General features: G+C 42.5%; 1 protein-coding gene across 1 annotated transcript in view; it reads right to left on the minus strand.

The window, feature by feature from the left end:
* The window catches only part of LOC149785515 (ATP-dependent RNA helicase DDX51-like), an 87,989-nt gene extending 85,787 nt beyond the window's left edge, over positions 1-2,202 (minus strand). Inside the window, exon 1 of the mRNA XM_089979314.1 lies at positions 2,108-2,202. Within this exon, the coding sequence (XP_089835440.1) occupies positions 2,108-2,154 (47 nt within the window). The 5' untranslated portion in view covers positions 2,155-2,202. The remainder of the gene's footprint in view (positions 1-2,107) is intronic.
* Between the last annotated feature and the right edge of the window lie 14,275 nt (positions 2,203-16,477).

The following is a 16,477-nucleotide window of genomic DNA, read 5'->3' on the forward strand; positions in this document are numbered from 1 at the left end:
AATTTGACTTGTCGTTCTTAAGTTAAACAACATTGGAACAACGCTACATATTGCCGTTTTTTGGGCAGTAAGACCTTGACACCCAAAACATAAATATCAGTGTCTAGGTCTTACATGCAGAACTACCTTGAGCACAGCTATGTATAGTCCTAGAATGTAAGACATAGCACATGTTATTTTTGTTTTAGTGCTATGTCTTACTACCCAAATAACGTGCTTGTATAGCGTGTTCTGATGTCAGTTGACATTTGAACAAGTAATCAAAGTTTCTGGAATATCTCACACACTTGGCAGCCCATATCAACACTCTTCCACAAATTGATATGTAATTAATATACTTACTGCGCTGTTTTTATCCTGGTGGAATCAAAATCTGACACCAGCAAATGGACGTATTTTCATGTTCCGTTGACATACATTTGTGTTTGTGTTTGTGATCTGGATTTTTAATGTAGCTTTAACAATTTTTCAGTCATATCGCTATGATGTCTGCAGTGTGGCAGTTTATAGTGATGTCTAGCACTGGGGCATCATGCTGCAGACATGTAGCATGATGTCCCACCCAGTCACATTATCCTGACACCAGGCCGACCGGTCCTAACACTAACCGCTTAATGCTGAGTGCCAAGCGAGGCAGCTGTTAGTACCATTTTTGTTAAGTCTTTGGTATGACTCAGCCGGGAATCAAATCCACAACCTCCCGCATCCGAGGTGGACGCTCTAACCACTAGGCCACCGGAGCGGTCTGACATACATTTAAATTTGTTGAAATGCGACGGTAGTCGAGGTATGCCGATGTTCAAGTAGTTTCATGTGGGGATATGTTTCTTGAACAAAACGAAATGTTGCTTACAGTTCCAATAGGCAAAATATACTTTTATTCATTTCATTAAAGAATAATATTTCAACTTAACCCGATTTCGGCATTTTTGGATTTCATTGCTTTCCAGCCAAATGAAATGTAGGACAACGAAACTTGAAAACAGGTCCATTTCTTCTGTGAGAATTCAAATTTTTTAGAGAAAATACATTAGAGTAAGTAAAGTTTGACTAAAACATTGTTTCTTCACCTTGTAGAAAAGCATCATTATTTTAGCTGCCAGTTGTGTGAGATATTCCTGAAAAGTTACTTTCGTTACAATGATAGTCGACATCAAAACATGCTACACTGCGCCATTAGTTAGGCAGTAAGACCCTGACGCACGCAACATAAATATCAGCGTCGAGATCTTAAGTGTAGGACTATAGTCTGATAATACAAACCCGTTAGTTTGTAACCCCCTACCGAATTAAATAATGGAAACCTTTAATGTGATAAAAAGTGCAAGGAACTTAGTCAATTCATTCATTGATTTATAGTTTCTAACCTGACTCTGAGTAGAGTGGCCCTAACACCTTCATCTTATGCACGTTTCATGCTTAACGGAAGTTTTCAGTCTTCATGCAATAGACGGACATGCTCGAATCCATTTCCAGTTTCTGGACAAGTCCATTTTCAGCAAAGAGGTGTATCATGACTACAGATGTACATACATAAGTCGTCTGCTTCCGATATTTACAATATCGAATCAAGCAAAGGAAAATAATGACAGCTACAAATTTGCTTTTCAAGTGGATATAACAAGCGGTTTAATTTCTATGTTCATATATGCAGAGGCATATAATTCCAAATTCTCAACGTTATGTAATTTACGCAATTATTCAGCAGCTACCGAACAGGATGAACTACATCATTATGTTGTCTGATGGAAATAAACTAGCCTACAGTGTACTTAATATGGCGCCGTGTTAGTATGGCAAGTCCGTTAAGCATGAAATGGTGCAGGGGATGCTAACATTAGTGCCATTCTGGTCACAGTCAGGTTAGAAATTATAAATCAATGATTAAATTGACTTAGTTCTGTGCACTTTTTATCACATTAAACTTTCTCGTTTTTGAAATCGGTAGGGGGGTACAAACAAAAGGGGATGTAGAGTGAGACTATAAGCTATGTAGTGTTTAAGATGAGTAAATGCGCCTATATGACCACGTTAACACACTTTTTAGCTTGCAACTTGCAGATTCGATATTTGTTATGCGAACATTAAAATATCCTTCCAAAACTACCTTGAAATCTTAAATAAAGACATTCCTTTTGAGGAAGATAATTTCATAAAGTTCACGTGTATAAGGAGGCCGCCATGTTATTGTTCTTGCGTTGTAAAGCTCTCCTATTCTATAGCGGAGCATCCCTGATTATAAATGTCATCTGGATAGTACAAAACTGTTATAACCTGCGGTGCAGGCTGATTTGGACTATGTTAATTCAGACAAAATTACGAGCTGATTTATACCATATCGTCTATTAAATATGTTTTGTCTTAGAATTAGATGTGCTTTTTACAATTATTTTAAATATTATATTTCTCATAACTCCCAGATATGTTCAGCAAGTCAAGGCAACAAAACCCAGATGTTACGTGAGATATGCTCTTTTTTTCCTCAATTAACTTTGCATTGTCAGAATCGTGCAGTATTTCTCCATACTGTACTACACGTATCTTAAAATAGTTCGGCGTGTTAGAAACAACCTTTTACTCTAAACAAACAATTTACGCACATACAGCGAAGGCCGGAGCTTTTGATTTATTAGATGTGTCTGTGGATAATCAAAAGAAACTATTTCATCCATTTAAAAGAAGAGATATTAAGGTTTACTGTGTGGATGATTTAGCAGAAAATCAGCGAATGAATACTGTGATTGTGTGTTCACAAAGCTTCTGTATTTACATTAGAATCAAGCAGAAGTTCAATTGCATGTACTATGTTTCTTATAGTGTGTTGTTTTTTTTTTATTAGTCAGCCTTAAGAAGAAATGCAAAATGAGTATATAATAAAAAGGGTACTATGTTTGTACTGGAAAATGCAAACTCGTTTTTTTCAGTTTTATACTGTACTTCTAACGTCGTGCAGTATGGCTAATAAAGAACAACTAGTTCTTTTTTCCCCCATACAAATGCAGTAGCCTATAATTTATGTATACAAATCAAATTATATAATGTAATAATTTAATATCGTTAATTTTGCATTCTTACTTTAACAGTTAGCTATTTCAAAGCAGCTCAGTCACCTCTGAATTGAAATATATAACTTTATTTATTTTAGAAATAACGCAATTACTAACAGTAAACAGTAACAGCTCAGGGCCTACCTGGCTACTCACGTTTTTTTATATATATTTGAACAACACATTACACAGCTAATATTTCTGTATGATTTTAGATCATATATTAAGATAATTATTAATTGGAGGTAAACATATTTACAGATGTTGAGTTTCCAGGTCTAACTTTACTTTGAAATTAAGAATATTCTAGAAGCAAGTTGTTTACGAAATTGATGAGAAAATGACCCTCATCCTGGTTCTCTTATTGTATCTTAGCTTTTTACATAAATTTTGCTTACTGCAGAATTACTCATTTCTATGTTAACATCTGACTTTAGTGGAATCAGTTTAGTTGTTTCAGTGGCAAGGATTTAATTTATTTATTTACATTATGCATTGTTACTACAAAGTGCTCATTAATACTTCTTGGACTATATCACTATGTTGTAATTACTGTGAATTCATTCAAGAATAGTTGGGATTATATAATTGTCATACATCAAGAGTAGTGAAAGGGGATACCCTACGGACAATGGGAATTAGCATTACAGAACCCCTTGGGACAATCTACGGACAATGGAAATTTAACATGGCGAAAAATCGTGGGACAATCTACGGACAAGGGGAATTTAACATGGCAATAAATCGTGGGACAATCTACGGACAAGGGGAATTTAACATGGGATTTTTTTTTTTTTTAAATTTTTTTAAAAAAGGGGTAGGCAATTCAAAGACTATCTCTTTTCGAGAAATATGGCTGGCCCTAAAAAGGGCCTTTGGTTTATGTTAATATGCCCTTAACATAGAGGGCATTTGCGACATCTTCTTTTCCTCAAACTTCGTCTTACAGCAGGGCCATACATCAGAGTCCTCTTGAGGCAACCTTGTCTCTCTATATAGACTCTTCTTATCCACAGGCTGCTGTTGGTCCTGTGGACAACGGTCCACTTGGATCGGACATACATGAGCATGTCCGTCCTGAACATCATTGTTGACACAAGGGTTGAAGATTCAACGTCTGTCCACATGTTGAGGCTCCGAGAATAGGTGAATCAATGCAGTGAACGGCGCTTATTTATAGGGACAGGAAGGATTGAAACGGATTGAGTTCATTCACCAATCCTAACACGCGTTACAGAATTCAGTCAGCCCGCATCCAATCCGAAGAGAGCAGTCTGTGACGTCACGTAGTCAATATAGATTCGCTAGCGCTTGTGTGCAGTCAATCTATGCGATAGTGATTCAACATGACGGAAACTCAGAAAACGATCCAGTGGGGTGCACCAGCAGGGGAGACCGCCCAAGGGAACCCGGACTTACTTTCAGAAGAGGTGAATTGGGATTTTGTGGATTTTCTCTCCTCGCAAGAATTTGTTCCGGAACCTTCGTTACCTTCTTCATTACCGCAAGTAGAGAATTTTAGACAGAGACAGAAAGAAGAATTGGAGAAATTTATACAACGACAAAAGGAAGCGGAACAGGCTTTTCTCCTACAGCAACAGCAACAGCAAGAAGAAGAGATAAGAAAAAAACAACAGCAAGAAGAAGTAGCAGCAAAGAAACAAGAGGGTGAAAATCAAACGGTCACGGTACTGTTGGACATTTTAGCGGAGTTAAGAAGTCTGAAACAAATGTATCAGACTTCTTTATCACGACCGAAGAGAATACGACCTTCCCGAGCCAAACATGTCAACCCTGTGACTAAGCCTACCGTACCACCCTTAGTGATTTCAACCCAATCATTATCATCATTACGCAGTCCAGAAGTAGGCCTTGGCCGTGGCAAAGGCTTAAGGCAGTTAAAATTGATTGCTTAAACTCACCCCTGCACCATAAAGAAAAAAGGCCCTTTTCAGGGCCACCCACATTTCTCGAAAAGAAATACAATTTCAATTTGCCAATAACTCAAAAAAATAACTCACCCATTTTACCCTTATAGTACGTGTCTGTGTATGAGTGCGTGAGTGTAGCTTCTTATTTTAAAATCAAAACTCAAAGACTCTTACCTTATATCATTCATTTATTCTTTTCTCCATTTTTTTTACAATCCAATTCACAACACAACACTTTAATAAAAAGTTCATTGACTTCTTCTTTTCTCCTTGTTTAGTCTCTCTGTTTTTTGAATTTCTTCACCGTCACACTCTTTTCCTCTTCTTCTTCCTCCTCGCTTTCTTCCCTTCTTCTTTTTTTCTCCTGTTTCTTTTTCTTCACCTGTCTTCTTTCTTCCTCAGAAGAATCCCTCTCTTCCTCTGAAGAATCCCTCTCTTCTTCTGAAGAATTCCTCTTTTCTTCTGACTCCTCTTGTTTCTTTTTTGGGCAATCTGGAGACCAATGTCCTTTTTCTTTACAATAATAACAGGTATCTTGACTTTTGTCTTTTTTATCCCCTGTTTTTTTTCTTTTTTGACGGTCTGGACACTCTGAAGACCAATGCCCTTTCTTCTGACAGATATAGCAAGTATCTTGACTTTTATCTCTAAAGGAAGGAGAGTAGTCCGTAGGCTGGTCTGAAGAGAATTTTCTAATGACCCCTCGCAAAGCTCTGACGAAACGTTCCATCTGGTTAGTCTCTTCCATCGTTGTGCTCGGCTTGAGAGTGAAATGAATAGTGAAAGGACAAGACACACACCCTTTTATATACGCTGGTCTGCTATGACTATAAAGTAGTTTATGGTGTTTGAACTTGAGTCATTTGACTTTTTGCTTTCAAGATGAAACGATCCCATTCATTCGAGAAGAAAGAAGAAGAAAGTAAGAGGCAGAAACGTGATCTATCGCCTCGTACCAGGGCTGAAATCTTGGCACAAATTCATGCCAGTGATTTTGAAGAGGACATGAGTGAACCAGAATCCGAACCCTCTAAACCAAGTTCACCACCCTTAGTTAACCCTGAAAAGTACTATTCCATTCGAGAGACGGAAAAGCGCTCCTCTAGAAAATTTAGAACCACGGCTTACAAATACACGGTGAAGTTTAAAGATTTCAAGGCTGAAGTGCCGTTAGAGAAAGCAGAAGTGTTCATCACCGAGGTGTGGGATTCTTTGCTCACTGCACTCAAGCGACAATGTCAACCCAAAGAAGACGATCGCTTGAGACTTTCCATACAACACGACGGTTTGAAATCCCCTGTTTGGATCGAGTTTAGCACCCCTGCAGAATTGACTGCTTCCAAAGTCATGGACAAGATTCAACACGTACAACAATCTAATGATCAGTTTGACATCACCGATGGTAAAGCCACACTGGACATGACCCACGTCTCTCCTCCTCAAGGGACAGGACGCAAAAAGATGTTATTGGTGGACGACCTTCGCAACACCAAAACGAGTCTCGTCCGAATTAACAACCCTCATGACCAGATGTGTTTAGCCCGTGCCATCGTGGTGGGACGAACCTATGCCAACAAGAACGACACGGTAGAATGGAAAAGAACCTGGGACACTATTCAACGTTCCGACCGAGCCAAACAACGAAACGAAGCAGAACTCCTGTTACAACAAGCCGGACTGCCCAAAGACACACCCTGCGGCATTCCTGAGATGCAAAAATTGCAAGATGTCCTAGCTCCACGATACACCTTGAAAGTGCACCCTCAAGAAATGCGCGGGCCTCTATTGTTTCGAGGCCAAGATTTTAAGGACGGAAAATACATTCATGTTTATCATCACGATGACCATTTCGATACCATTACCAGTATCACCGGATTCCTGGGATACGGTTATTACTGTGAGAAATGTGACTATGGTTATAATAATCGAGAGCAACACAAACATTGTGGATGGAAATGCTCAGGATGTTTGGCCTCTCCACCCTGTCTGAGCGAAGAACCAGTGCCTTGTTCCACTTGTCTGCGAACGTTTGTCAGCCCTACCTGTTACCAACAACATTTGAAGACGCAAGGTTCACAGAAGAAATGCGCTTGTCAACTCCTGAGATTGTGCCCTACGTGTGGACAAGGCATACGTACCAATAATACCAAGGCACACGTATGTTCAGGAAAGAAAAAATGTCACATTTGTCACCACATCGTGGACTTGGAACACGAATGTTACGTGCAAAAATACCAACCCCCATCAGAGAAAGAGGACGGTCACAAGAAGAAAGGCAATTTCATCTTTTTCGATTTCGAATGCATGCAAGAGACTGGCATTCACATTCCTAATTTCTGCGTGGCTCATCGAGCGTGCGAGAAGTGCATTCAAGAACCTATCTTCAGTCATTGCCCTCACTGCAGCAAGATACCCGGAGGGCGTGAAAAAATCTTTCGGGGACCAAACACGTTAGCCGATTTTGCCCAATGGGTCTTAGACCCCATCGACAAGACGTGGAGCCAAGAGGACATCGAACGTTACGGAGATTGTCATCGTCATGCCACGGTGATGGCTCACAATTTCTCCGGATACGATGGACAGTTTCTTCTCAGATACTATACGGAACAAGGCACCGAGCGTCCTAAAGTGACTTTGAACGGAGCCAAAATCATTTTCATGCAAGTGGGACAAGTACAGTTTAAAGATTCGATGAGCTATTTGGCCATGCCTTTGAGTCGAATGCCTAAAACGTTTGGAATGACAGAAATGGCTAAAGGGTACTTTCCACACTTTTTCAATACGGAAGCCAATCAACATGCCGTTCTACCCCATTTACCAGAGGCTCACTATTACGACCCCGACAACATGCGTACCGAACAACGAGAAGCTTTCTACGCTTGGTACCAGATTCACGCCTCGGACCCTTTCGACTTTCAGGAAGAAATGCTAAAGTATTGTCGTTCCGACGTGGACATTTTACGGCGTTGCTGTGGAAAATTTCGAGAACTGTTCATGGAACACGGAGGGGTCGATCCTTTGAAAGAAGCTTGCACCATTGCCAAAGCGTGTTCCTTAGTGTATCGACAACGATTCATGCCTGAAAACACCGTGGCTGTCATCAGTCCTCAAACGGCCCACTTTGTCAAACGTCAATACTCGGTCAAAGCCCTACGTTGGTTACATTACTTGTGCGACAAGGAAGACAAGTGGATTCAGCATGCCCGCAACGGAGGGGGCGAAAAGACCATCGGAACGTATTCGGTCGATGGCTGGGACTTAGAAAACCCCAAGATCGTGTACGAGTTTAACGGTTGCTTATTTCACGGATGTCCCGTCTGTTACCCTGACCGTGGCACTAAAAATCAGTTTTTGCAACGAACCATGGAAGACTTGTACCAGGACACTTGTCAGCGACGCCTAAAGTTAGAACAGCAAGGATACCAAGTGGTGGAAATGTGGGAACACGAGTACGATCACCGTATGAAAACCGATCCCGAGTTTAAACGCCTCGTGGAAAGTTACCAGTTCATGGACCCGCTGAACCCGAGGGATAGTTTGTACGGAGGAAGGACCAATGCCACCTGTTTGCTGTACCAAGCCGACGAAGAGAAAGGAGAAGAAATCAAATACTTGGACGTGTGTTCGCTGTATCCCTACGTGTGTAAATATTGTCGCTTTCCTGTAGGGCACCCGCAATTGTTAACGGAACACATCGACCTGAAAAACATTCGACAATACGAAGGCTTGATCAAGTGCAAAGTTTTGCCTCCCACGAACCTATACCATCCCGTCTTACCTCACCATTGTCAAGGCAAATTGATGTTTCCCTTGTGCCGTACTTGTGCCGAAACGTGCAACCAAGACCAACCTTGTCAGCAGAGCCAGGAAGAACGGGCCTTGACGGGAACCTGGGTCAGCGTAGAATTGTTCAAAGCTCTGGACATGGGATACCAACTGTTAGAAGTGTACGAAATTTGCCACTTTCCCAAGACACAACAGTACCGCAAGGGTGATCCCAGTCAGAAAGGCATTTTCGCCGACTACGCGGATGCCTTTTTGAAACTGAAGCAAGAAGCCAGCGGCTATCCTTCCTGGTGTCACACTCCCGAAGACCAAATACAATTCAAAGAGAAATACTACGAACAAGAAGGCATCACTTTAGACCACATCGAGAAAAACGAATGCAGGCGATCGTTTGCCAAAGTGATGTTAAATTGCTTGTGGGGTAAAATGGCACAACGACCGTGTTTACCCAAGACGGAATATTTGACAGAACCTTCCCGCTACTTCCAGATGATTCACGACAAAACCAAATACATGAAACACGTGGACGTCGTTCGAGAGAATTTAATCTTGGTCAATTACGAAGAAGATCTGGACTTTGTACAAGACGACCCTTTTGGAAATGTCATCATTGCGGCTTACGTGACAGCCCATGCTCGTTTAAAATTGTACGAAGCTTTAGAACTGTTAGAAGAACGCGTCCTGTACTTTGACACGGACAGTTGCATTTACATTCATCACCCGATTCAACATCACCCTAACATCGAAGGAGACCGTTTAGGAGCCTGGACAGACGAGCATCCCGACGACAAGATTCTAAGTTTCGTCAGTGGCGGTCCCAAAAATTACGGCTACGAATACCGGGACAAACAAGGAGAAGTGCACACGACGTGCAAAGTGAAAGGACTGACTCTGAATTATCGTACCAGTCGAGTGGTCAACTTTGGGGTATTGAAAGAAGCCTTGCAATCGGGAGAGGATGGAAACTTTAAAGTGACCACTCACCAACCGAACAAGATTGTACGTTTACCCACTCACCACATCGTCAGTCGACCCCTGGAAAAAGTCTATCAAATCGTGTACCAGAAGCGAGTTCGACTTCCCAATCATTTCACCTTACCGTATGGACACGTTGGTATAAAACATTGGTTGTAAGAGGATAGCCACCCACCAGAAAGATGACTTCGCCACAGCAAGAATCGAGTGAGAAACCCGATGAGAACTCCAAGTTCAAACCCTACCATTTTCCAGTCTTCTTACCTGACTATTGTGATTGTGCCCGTCGATTGGACACATTTCAGAAATGGCCTACGGATAGGGAAGGATTACCTTCTTCGCATGTTTAAGCTAGAACAGGATTTGTCTACTTGGGACCTGAGTCAGGATTGGGATACGAGGTACAGTGTTTCGCTTGCGGACTGAAGTTACGAATGGATCTATGTATCTATAAAGATTCAGCTATTCTGGAACATACTCGATGGTCTCCGCACTGCCCTTACCTTTCTATGGCCTTTCCACCCATTACACTACGGTACAATGTTGACGGTACCTTAGAGACGGTACCTTCCGAAACAAGACATAAAAAACGTAAAAAAGGAAAGATGTACAAGCTGGAGACTGCATTGAGACTAGTATAAAAAGGGGGCTATGGTCAAGATCGATAGTTCATTGTGACTACCAAGACCGAGCGAACAAGATGAATACTTTGAAAGAGACATCGTTCCAGTTTGGGGATTGTAAAAAAGCTGTATCTTTCTCTAGTGTGACTAATACTGGATGGATAAGACCCAGACATTGCGACGGAAAATGTCCGGAAGGAAACTGCGATTGTCCATGTGGTTACCATTGTAATTGCGTAACGGAGTTTGCAGACGAGTGCGATTGTGAGCCTTGCGATGGGACCGATGCTGTACCTTGTGACCTGAGCGATGCCGTAAAGCATCATGGGAACTTTAGTGCCCCTACCCCTGTCATGGAAAGTGATGCTGTGCGTGTCAAACCTGTGGGATGCGAAAGCGATGCTGCTCGTCCTCTTGGACATTTTACTGGGTTTCGTTTTAAAGGGGAATGTCGACCTTCACGTTTACCTCCCTACGGATGTCATCCAGCCCTGAGCAAACTCCTGCCCATTTCACTCAACCCTCATCGAAACGAACCTGTGAAAAACGAATATTCGTTTCCTGTGCGTTTGTCGGAATACTGCGACTTTGAAAATCGTCTTCAATCGTTCAAAGGAAAATGGCCAAAGTATCTGGGAGGACCGACCCCCGAAGAATTAGCCAGAGCCGGATTTTTCTACTTGGGCGAAGGAGATAAAGTCAAGTGCTTCAGTTGCGGTGTGTCACTTCACCACTGGGAACCGCAAGATTCGGCCTACGTAGAACATGCTCGATGGTCACCGAATTGTCATTACTTACCTTTAGTGGGACCGAGACATTGAAGTAACTTCTTACCATAATAATCTGTTCATGGATACTTTACAAGAGAACATTCGTGCTTTGCCTGTGGAGTTGAGAGAACGCATTTATCGAGAGCTGGTCAAAATACAAGTGAAACGTAAAGAACAATTGCATCCGTTACGTCACCGGTGTTTGAACCACTGGTACCTGAAGGCTATACAAGGACTGATTCAATTGAAAGTGTTCCATTGGACAGACATTGATCAACGATCCTCTAGTTTTAAAAAGGATTGGTTTGGTATGGACGATTGTAGTTACATCATTGTAAACGTACTGCATCGAATTCCAGAGGAAGAGTTAACGAATTACCAACATCTTGAACACAATGTCAACTTGGTAAAAGAGGAAACTTCTGAACGAATTGTAATGTGTAGATTAGTGACTCAACGATTTAAATTCGACACTGAAGTGAAACCATGTTTGTGCAAAGAGTACATTTCTTGTGTCAGACCAAAGAGGATTTAGTATGACCTATTCATGGATACTTTGCTAGAGAACATTCGTGCTTTGCCTGTGGAGTTGAGAGAACGCATTTACCGAGAGCTGGTGAAAATACAAGTGAAACGTAAAGAACAATTGCATCCGTTACGTCACCAAATCTTTAACCACTGGTACCTGAAGGGTATAAGAGAACTGATTCGTCAGAAATTGTTTCAGTGGTCAGACCTTGTTCAATACTTCCAGGCCCCCGATGATTCACGTGTTGATCATTTTGGTTACTTCGAGATTCACCTAGAGCAACCCATTGAGGAAGACGAGGTAAAGGATTACCAACATTTGTTACGTGGAATCTACTTAGCGGAAGAGGAAACTTCTAATCGAACTCTGACGTTTCGGTTACAGTATGCAAGATTTACATTCCCAACTGGAGAACGAAGATCACTGGCTAGAAAGTACGTGTATTCTTTTCGAAACAAAGAGACTATAAAAACAGGCAGTTATGCCACGACTTATGTCGTATGTCATCCAACAGATTCCGTGGAAGGAACTCAATGACCATATTCAAACCGTGGATCATTACCATCGATTATTACAAGAACTGTATCCATTCAATTTGGGACGACAAGTGGTGTGTGTCTTAGTGACTTGTTTTCTGGGATTTCGTTTACCAGCCGATTCTTTGTGGACTCTTTACGATCAGTACTTACCACCTCCATGGCCTTAAATGGTCACGAAAAACTCCTTTTGCTCAAAGCCTTGCGTTTTCATCTGGATACTTCTCGACCTCAACAGGAAAAAAAGATTCGTCAACTTTTAGCGACCCAAGACGTGTATGACGATGTGTGTGTAGCTTGTGACTTACACCCTCATTGGACAGATGTTCGTGACTGGAAAAAGGGGGGTTTTGAGGCTTGGACCCAAGAAGTGGCCCAGTATGCACAAGAGTTGTTCAAGGAAAAAAGTTACTTTTCAACCTGTGTTAGTGACGGTGCCAGAAGAACCCGTCACCGAGAACAACCACTCGCTTCAGGACAGGACTGTCATGGACATGCCTGAAAGGTCATTCCGGGAGGACACTTGTGTGACAATACCTCATGTAGAGACTGTAAGAACATTACACACTGTCCCTAGGACATCTTCGTTACCCAAAACATGTTGTACAGACACTTGTTTATATTCCACTTTGATTGTTATGATGTGTTTTTTTTATTCCTGTACATCACTATTTGGGTTGTATGTATTTTTCTCTTTCGTGTTCATATTTGAAACATTCAATAAACGTGTTCTAAAAAAAGTATATAAACTCTTGTCTTGTTTGTCTTCGTGTCACAAGTGACATTTCTTCCTCTACTGTCAAAGTCATCGACGAACACTTAGATCGTGCCAGTTGGGAGGCTTTGTATCTTCGCCATCCCTTTAACATGCTCATTGCTGGACCTAGCGGTTCAGGCAAAACCGAATTCGTCAAACGTTTGATCGAACATAAACATCATTTGATCGATCGGCCCCCTCAACGGATCGTGTGGTGTTACAAAGAGTGGCAATCGGCGTACAACCTCTTGCGTGAAAGTCAAGGCGATTCCATCGTGTTTGTGGAAGGCATTCCTAAAGAAGACGATGGCATCGTCTCTGACTCCCGTCTAACCCATTTGGTCATTTTCGACGACATGTTAGGAGAAGACGAAGAAGAAATTAAATTGTGGTTTACGCGCAAAGGGCATCACCGTAATGCCAGTGTCGTTTACATCACCCAAAATTTGTTTCAACAAAGTAAAGCCCATCGCACCATCAGTCTCAATGCGCATTACGTGGTCTTGTTTAAAAGCCCTCGAGATAAATCGCAAGTGCAAGTCTTAGCCAAACAGTTAGGAACGCCTTGGCTGACTCAGGCGTACGACGATGCCACTCAAACTCCACACGCCTATTTGCTCGTCGATTTGAAACCTACGACTCCCGAGGATTTGCGATTTCGTACCCACTTGTTTCACCACTGGTGCCAAGACGGAGGGCCTGTCCTGTACACGTCTCCGTCCTCGACTTCATTTCACTCCCCATGAAAAAAATCTATAAAAACCTCAGACCCTTTTTCGTCTGTCTCACACAGTGTGAACATGACGTCCCTTCAGTCGCATCTTCCCGTCAAATTGATTCGTGCCTTGTATGGCATCAGTCGAGAAAAAGATCCACAAACACGAGCCCGTGTCTTAGAAGCTAGTCTCAAAGAAGTCTTACGATGGTTCACGGTGACGGCACGTCAATTACTCCAAGGAATCATTCAGATTCCTCATCAAACCCAACGCTTTTTCGATCGAAACAAAGTCGCTTTGGTCCAACTGGCCGATCCCCGCATCGACACTCAAACCAAAAAACAAATCATTTTGAAACCTGGAGGGAGCGGTACTCTAGGAGGGGTCATCATTCGCTCACTCTTAAGATGGGATCCTAATGCCCCCAAAGTTATCCCTAAGACAAAAGTCCAACGAAGCCCTAAGAAGAAAAAGAAAAAGACCAAGTCCCCAAGAAGAACTTCTCCAGTGGCAGGACCCTCCTCTTACCAGACACCACCACCATCACCCCGGAAAAAGAAAAGAAGCCCCCAGAAAAAGAAACAGAGAAAAAGTCCCCAGAAAAACAAAAGTCCACAGAAGAAGAAAACTAGTCGCAAGAGAGGCACTTCGGCCAGGACGCAACCTTACACTCGCAAGCCACGACCTGCCACAGCGTCTCCGGCAGCCTCACGTTTGTCCACTTCTCCGTTGATGTCACCAGGAACTGAAGAGTACTTGGAGACGTTGATCACACCAAGAACTTCTCCGTTGATGACCCCCAAAAGAACTTCCCCAGTGGCAGGACCTTCCAATTTAGCGGCAGTGGCTGCTGCTCACAAAGTACCTTCTCCCAAAATCAAAGTTCAAGAAAGATCGGGCATGTTACAAAGTTTACTGGATTTGTCCAAGCAAGAACTGGCTCGATTTAGTCCGTTACGTACCCCTGCACGACGTGTCATGCCTGTCCTCAAACTGATAAAACGTAAAGACAATCAGTGGCGACGCGTTTCAGTATAAAAAAGGCCTGTGACCGAGTAGGGTATCAGTGTTTTTAGGTGCTCCTAAAGACTCAAAGATGTCACCCTCCAGAAAACCCCAAGGAAAGAAAAGAAAAGGACTACCACCACGTTTAGCCAAACATGGGGACCTGTTATCTGTCCTGTCCAAAGCTTCTCCACCCCTACGAAAAAAACTCATTCAAACGGCCTCCAAAGAGGTCATCGATACCGTGTGCGAATGTTGTTTGAACGTTTTGAAAGGCACGATCCCTTTGTCCAAACACCAGAAACAATGCTTAGGCAAACATCGTCACGTTCTTCGGAAAATGGTTCAAAAGAAAATTCCCATTCGTCAAAAAAAGAAGATGTTGGTCCAACGTGGAGGCATTTTACCTCTCTTGTTAGGCCCCATACTGAAAGGAGTCTTGGGAACCATGTTAGGAGGACTGATGGGAGCAAGATAAAAAGGCCTTCGGAAGTCCCAAGATCTCAGAATTCACCCCTGACAACCCCATGGAAGGACGAAAACTAGCTTTAGTGCCTTACAAACGATGGATGGAATACCATCGGTGGCAAGAACAACGCACCCCGCATTTACCTCCCAATCCCAATTTGAGCGAGATGTCCCAGTTACAACACGAATTGCAATCCTTGATGGATCGCCAAGATTTGTCCGAAACAGAAAAATCGCAAAAGTACGGTCAACTCTTGCAACGACTGCAACTCTTTCACCAGAAAGCTTTAGACGAAACAGCTCTACCCACTTTGAAAGATTTTAAGACCTTGATGAAAAGTCCAGCACCATCACCAGTACCAGTACCAGTACCACCAGTACCCGTGACCAAGACAGAAAAAGGAAAAGAAGAAAAAGAAGGGTTTCAAACTCCACCAGAAAAAGTACGCAAGTTAACAACACCACCTACCTCCAGAATTGGATGGATTAAAAAGATGATGGCCACCCCTTCTTCCTCACAAGAGAAAAAGAAAGTGAAGACAGAAGTGAAGACAGAAGTGAAACAAGAACCGATATCCCCTGCTCAGACATCCTCCTCCTCTTCGACACCTATTGCTGGCCGCACACGCAAAGCCTTGCAATCCAAGAAAATACCCCAAGAGAAAAAGAGTAGCCTCTTCCAAGAGTGGGTGCCTTATTAAGACACCAATCAACACAAAAAATGGAAAAAGTCTTAGCTAGCATTTACTACGATCCCTCCCATCCTGCAGGTTACGCAGGAGTTCAAAAATTGTATCGTGCTGCCAAAACGCGACTGAAAAGTCTCCGTTTACCTCAAGTGCAACGATGGTTACAAGAACAAGCTACCTACACTTTACACAAACCCATTCGACGCAAGTTTGCCAGAAGTCGCACCCGAGTGGAAGGCATCGATCATCAATGGCAAGCCGATTTAGCCGATGTCTCTCATTTGGCCAGCTACAATCGTGGTTACAAATATTTGTTTTGTGTCATCGACGTCTTTTCCAAATTTGCTTGGGTCGTACCTTTGACTTCCAAATCCAGCAGCGAGTTAGTGCGAGCCCTGCAACGGGTGTTGAAACAAAGCGGTCGTCGCCCTCTTCGATGGCAAACGGACAAAGGCACCGAATTTCTGAACCAAGCTTTCCAAAAAGAATTAAAGAAACGTGACATTCATTTTTTTACCACCGAGAATCCCGAAACCAAAGCCAGCATCGTGGAACGTTTTCAACGCACTTTGAAAGAACGCATGTGGAAATATTTTACGCATCACCACACTCTGAAGTACATCGACATCTTACCGCACCTGGTGC

Source organism: Sinohyriopsis cumingii, chromosome 13 (assembly GCF_028554795.1).
Source record: "Sinohyriopsis cumingii isolate HCF-2022 chromosome 13, ASM2855479v2, whole genome shotgun sequence".
Lineage (NCBI taxonomy): Eukaryota > Metazoa > Mollusca > Bivalvia > Unionida > Unionidae > Sinohyriopsis > Sinohyriopsis cumingii.